This window comes from Oreochromis niloticus, linkage group LG4, assembly GCF_001858045.2.
Source record: "Oreochromis niloticus isolate F11D_XX linkage group LG4, O_niloticus_UMD_NMBU, whole genome shotgun sequence".
Lineage (NCBI taxonomy): Eukaryota > Metazoa > Chordata > Actinopteri > Cichliformes > Cichlidae > Oreochromis > Oreochromis niloticus.
Genome location: NC_031969.2, coordinates 17,325,156 through 17,331,321, shown reverse-complemented (window position 1 = coordinate 17,331,321; position 6,166 = coordinate 17,325,156). Strand labels below are relative to the sequence as shown.

General features: G+C 43.6%; 1 protein-coding gene across 1 annotated transcript in view; it reads left to right on the top strand.

Annotated features, from left to right (window-relative positions):
• The first annotated feature begins 2,641 nt into the window (after window positions 1-2,641).
• Window positions 2,642-6,166, top strand: part of LOC100702031 (septin-9) — a 78,827-nt gene continuing 75,302 nt past the window's right edge. The window contains exon 1 of the mRNA XM_019358001.2: window positions 2,642-2,943. Within this exon, the coding sequence (XP_019213546.1) occupies window positions 2,922-2,943 (22 nt within the window). The 5' untranslated portion in view covers window positions 2,642-2,921. The remainder of the gene's footprint in view (window positions 2,944-6,166) is intronic.

Sequence of the window (6,166 nt, the reverse complement as noted above, 5' to 3'; positions counted from 1 at the left end):
TTAAAGGTGCTAAGATATTGCTAAAAACATGTAACCACGCTATAATTTACAGTAAAACTCAGAATGCAGGATGGGGCCCCATCTGTTCAGAGTATGCACTTATTCTTGTGATGGATAATATATCTAGTTCAGAGTCTTATTTTTTTCTGGGTCACACAGCTTGCACGTTCACCCAGTTGTCACCGTCAGCGCAGTGCAAAGCATCAGGAAGGCGTGTTTCCGCAGTGAGCAAAGGTGCTCTTAAACAAGCTCTGAAAAACACCTCATTTTTTTCTTTTTTTTAAAAAACATTATTATCAAAGGACAGTTTTGGTAAAGGTGGAAGCTGCTGAGCCAGCAAGTCAGTTACAAGAAGTACAAGATTTGCTAACAAGTGACAAAACAAGTGACATAAGTCATGCTCGTTTTGACAGTTAAAGCACTTTTGATATTATGCCCACAGACGGACTTTTTTTCAACTAGTTTCATCTGGAGTATCTTAAAAATTCATGGTGTATAACTACTATTTAAACCATTTGTCCACTTTTAATAACCACAACATTTAACGCTAAGTCAATGTGACCACTAAATTATTTATCCTTCATGTTTAGCTAAAGGTTTTGTATTTATCCACACTTTTACTATTTTATTCATAATTTTATTTAGCAGTTTAGCTACTATAGTATTCATCCATACTGTTAGGTACAATTTCAACTGTTAGAAATCCTCTAAACAAGCAAACTTTTACAACCATTGTTTTATTCATTTTTCGTTTTTCGTTACTTTATTTAAACTAGTAGATTTAAAGGTACAGTGTGTAAAGTCCCACCACTAGAGGTCAGTATATTCACCTGAGTTCTGTTTTCCCACCCCTCCCGAATTTAAGTGCGTAATCCTAGCTGTGGTGGCTGGTGTAGGACAGACGTGTTTTAAGTGTCTGGGTTGTAGATTTATGGAAATGATATTTGCAAATTAGAATTTTAAGAGCTAAAAACAGTTTTTTGTTAAAAAACAAACAAACAAACAAATCTTTCTAATGGTTCTAGCTGTAGTGTTATGCCTATGACTGTGCTTTAATCCCCCCAAAAGGATCAAAAACATGACATTTAGACCATTGGGTTGAATTAGCGGTCAAGCAGAAGACGGGGGACTTTGGGGTCACTTTTAAAATCCTTCTCTCTGTGTAACTGTGCCACTATTTACTCTTGTTTTATCTGTCACGTTGTCTCCTTCCTTCGCATTTTCACTTCTTTGGTGATCAAGGAGGCATGAAGTAAAATTTGCCTCCACAGGACACGAAAGCCTGCAACTTTTTTTCACCTTTGCCGAGCTGTGTCCTCGGCCGGTCTCCAGGCACATTAGGCGGAAGAGTGATTTCCATCTCGGCTGCTGTGTTCAAGATGGCAGAGAAACATAGTGGCTTCCACACATGAACTCTGTGTATTTTTAATGAATTGAGTTTATGAGAATCCATTAGCTTGTTGGAATACAAGTTACACACTAATCAAGGTAGACTTATGAGTGCAATATCTTTTTATCAGATTAAAAATAAGTCATTATAGCCTGCTGCTAGGTGGCTGCTAGGCAACGCAATAGCATCATAATACACAACGCATAGTTCACCTTTTGTGAACATAATGAGATGTTGTTGTGAAACTCAAACAAGTGGGTGCTTTCATAAGATGTGGTATGTGCTAAATGCTAAAAACAGGTCATTTCAACCCATTTCAAGTGGTTACCACACAACATGATGCTGCCATAATATCTGATCTAGATAAAAACCTTCAGGTGCCAACTGGGTACCTGTGTGCCAAGTCTGGTTGCTTAACTTCTTAATGTGTAGAGGAAGTGGTTGGACAAAGAAATAAACAAACAGATGGACAGAGATTTTGTGTCCTCTAGCATGGCGGATATGACAGGCCATGTCCTTTAAAATAAATAAATGAATAAATAAATAACGTTAAGCTGTACATAAGAGCAGACTCCTGAGAGGAAAAGGAGGAGGAGGAGCCACAGGCAGCAGCCACAAGAGGTCTCTGCAGCTCAGACGTGCGGATCTTTGCGGTAGGATGTGAAGTCAGGCCCCACGAACACGAAGCAGGTTGCTGCAGTTTGACATTTGGAATTTGGAGAGGCTGAAGGTCACGGGCGCAGCTGAGTACTTGGAGTGATGTGGGCTCCACTGCTCGCGTGTCTCTACCCAGCCGTAAGATTTATACTACAAACAAAATGCGCCCCCCCCCCCCCCCGCCTCCACCTCCACGCACCACCCGGCCACATCCTTACACTAAACACACACACAAAGCTGCCCACACAGTACCTGAGGTGGTGTGTGTGTGTGTGTTTTTGTGTGTGTGTGAGAGAGATGCCAGCAACTGATAAATTATCACACACAGAGAATCTGAGAGATAGAGGGTATTGTAAGGTTTTTAATTATCGTGTCATATTGCGCAATAGTCCAGACCTGCGCACTGGTGAATTTTCGGATCACCAAGCTTTCCAGTTCACCAGTTAACTGTGCTTCAAATAATTCTTCTCCACACCTTCCCAAATATCGCGCTCAGTTATTCCACCTCTGAGCTTTGATAGGTGAAAGCCCTCACTGTTACAGTAAACCACTCCCGCTCATGGATTGGGCGTGCGTTAGGAGCGCAGGTGTGATTGTATCCACTTCCAGCAGAGTGTCTTCCCAAGTAGTTAGAGTTAGACATAAAGGCGGAATAAATTTAGTATTAGCTGCACCACGGAGGCTTCATTGCAGTTGTTTAGTATACCGTCTATTAGTGGCGAACAAGAGACGCACAAAGAGAAACAACCTGGAAAAGTTACGGATGCAAACGTGAACTTGACACATTCTGAGAAACCAGAACGGATAATCAAGCTTAGACTGTCAAAGTGAAGAACCCCCTTAACCACCAGGAGAGGAAACATCTCACAGAATCATGAAGAAATCTTCATTCACAGGTAAGTCTAGCTCTTAAATGTGGTGACAGCTTTCAGGAACTCGTTATCTCGTGAGATATCACCAAACCCTTTTATAGCCTGATTGCAGAGAGGAGGCTGTGTCTTGTAAACTGTGCGTGTTTAGGTGCCAGTGTGACTGTAGAATGGAAAAAAAGAGGGTTTCAGGTAAACATTAAACAGCTCTAACAATTAATAACCCACGTTTTTTTTTCTAAAAGTGCTTCTTTTGAATTCCCCCTTTGCCAGAAGAAAGAAAGAGGGGGGCCCACACATGGATCTGTGGGTGTGGCTGTAAAGCATTTCTTGCATGTTTGTGCTCTCAGACTTTACCCTTCAAAAATAGGCTACGACGTCATGACAGAAAGGTGGTGCACAGACCCTGGCCTGGTTTTTTGTTTTTTCGAATGTGAGTTTCTTTCATGCTCAGACGAACAAGATGAAAGCTGCTCTGTGTTTGTCACCAAAGCAGGTCGTATTTCATTCACAGTGAAATACTACAATACCCTACAGTCAGATTATACGTCAGTTGGCTTGTTAATCTGCTTGATTGATAGTTTTACGGTGTAGCTCCTTCACTCCTCCCAACTAATGCCTGAAGAGTGATCTGATTTGTGCATCAGACAAGTTCAGTGGTTCAGTTTACTTTGAGACTGGCTGGACCTGATTATGGTTGTTGTGACACTGTGGAGGCAAAGACTTGAAGCGAGGATGCTTCTTTAAAGGACAATGTCCCCCGTCACAAGGAAAGTAAACCATAAGTGCATGTGACCTCCCTTTATGCTCTCTTTTCACCTTCCTTTGTTGCAGCTTTCCTCTTAATTCCCCCCTCTTTCTTCTTAAGGCACTGCCTACTATCGCCCACATCTTCTACATTCCCTCACCCCCTCCTTCCACGAAAACACACACACACACACACACTCACACACACACACACACACACACACACACACACACATGAATCCTGTCTCTCTTAGCAGTGGCTCAGTCCAATGTACACAACCCTATCCCGCGGAATGCCAGCTTTCCCGGCTCCTCTTCCCCGAGCCTTTGTGCGATGGAGCATCCAATGGTTTTCCATCGGAGCCAAGCACATGTCGGGTCATGCCGCCTCTCCTCCTCCTCTTCCTCTGTGTGTGTGTGTGTGTTCTCTCTCTTCTTGTCTCTCTTTCTTTGTCTGCCATGTGACGTGCGCGGAGCTGTCACATTCTTTGTCAGAGCTTCCACTCGTGGAACGGTCTAATAACAAAGCGTGTTTGTAAGTCTGACATGTGTGAAAGGCCTTCCTCACAAATGCGTAGCGGTGTTTAGACAAGCATCAGAGATGTGGATAGGTGACTCCGAGAGAGGAAGGTGGACTCGTGTGTCAGCTTATGTGTGTGTGTATATTTTGTACTCAAATACCCTTGTAGACACACAAACAAGTACAACGTGTATCTGGCTCATCTGAAGACTGACATTAACAGTGTAGAAATGTGTGTGTGTTTCTGTGTCTGTGTTCCGTCATGCAACCCCGCACAGCTGAACCCCGCTCCTGGAGCCAATCCCTGGCTTGTACACCACTCCCTCAATTTGTCTGGATCAATGAGTAACCTGCATGAATAACAGCCCACTTCAGCACACACACACACACACACACTTCAAATTCCACTCCTCTCACCTGTGTGACAAAACCCTCACTCCCTCCTGCATTACAGCTTTTAGCCTGTTTACACTGGAGAGTCAGCCGGGCTTTGATTCAGAGCCTAAAGCTATTGTTTGATGGCAGCTTGAAAGTCGAGCTATAAACTGTGTTGAGACGTATTCGCCCTGTCATCTAGCAGAGCGTGCCGCCGATGGTCTAACCCTCAATTTGGAAGCCTGTGGATAATGGAGAGATAAGGTATTGGGATATGTGGACATGCATGTACAGTACTCTGCGTTCTGTCATTATGGCCACCTCCATCTTTGTGTTTTTCAGAAGCAGAAGTGACAAAATGATCATATCTATGCTTTACTGAGACCTGCTGATTAGTCAGCTGTGAAACTACTCACCAAAACTAGAGCGTAGACTTCCTCCTATTAAAAGTAACTGCAAGGAAAGTCAAGACAATTTGATTTAAAATCCTCTGAAAGGGGCGATTAGCACTCATTAGCACCTCACAGGTAGAAGATCCAGGGTTTGGATCTAGTTGGGGGCTTTTCTGCGTGGTTGTTCTCCCCAGGTGGTCTGGTTTCCTCCCACAGCCTAAAAATGTTGTTAAGTTAACTGGTGGTTCTAAATTGACCATAGGTGCCAAAGTGTGAATGATTATGTGTGTGTGTGTGCACGTGTGTGTGTGTGTTAGCCCTGTGATAGACTGGCATCCTGTCCAGTACGTACAGTGCGTCTCGCCCCATGACAGCTCAGATAGCCTCCAGCCCACCATGTGACCCCGAATTGAATAAACAGAAGAGGATGGATGGATGATCCAAAAGGCAACAGCACCATAAACACTGTGGGTTACAGTGGGTTATGCAAATTAGCCTCAGGTAGTCCAAAAGTGGAAGAATTAGTGGTAGAGACTTGTAGCTTTTTATCTTTAGTTTTATGTGAATTTGAACTGCTGCAAATTTTGCACTTCATGTGGCTTTATATTTTGGCCTTGGAGGTTCTCACGGGTTAATACTCCTACTCTGGACCACAACCTGACCATAACCACAAATACAAAGGGTGGTGACTACAGGAAGCACACTTTGTATTTGACATAGATAAAGGCCTTATTAAACAAGGGTGCGGACCTGTAGCATCTCTGTCCTGTGTGACTCTATGGAGGTTTAGCAACCTGGAGACTGATAAACATGTATGTAGTAAATAGGCCACAGCAGTGTGTTATTAATAAAGACTTCCGTGTGAAGTCATAGGAGACCTATACTTACTATGCCTTGTCTCTGCGCTGTGCATGGTCCTCCCCTCTCAGGCGCATAGAGCCTGCTCTGAAGTGTCCACTCTGCTTTGTGTTTATCATCTGCAGCCAAGAATGCAGCTCTGTGATGCTGTGCTGCTGCTGGGGGTGTCAACTGATACAACAGACCGCCTGTACTGTAGGCCCGAGGCCAGGAGCGAGCCTGTAAAAAGATAATGGCAGGCTCGGAGACATTCTGATGTGTGGAGTAACATGTGCGCCGACATCTAGAGACGGGTATTAGAGTGATAAAGTGCAGACACTCGCGTACATTTGTTTAGATTTCAGATTTTTACTGCACT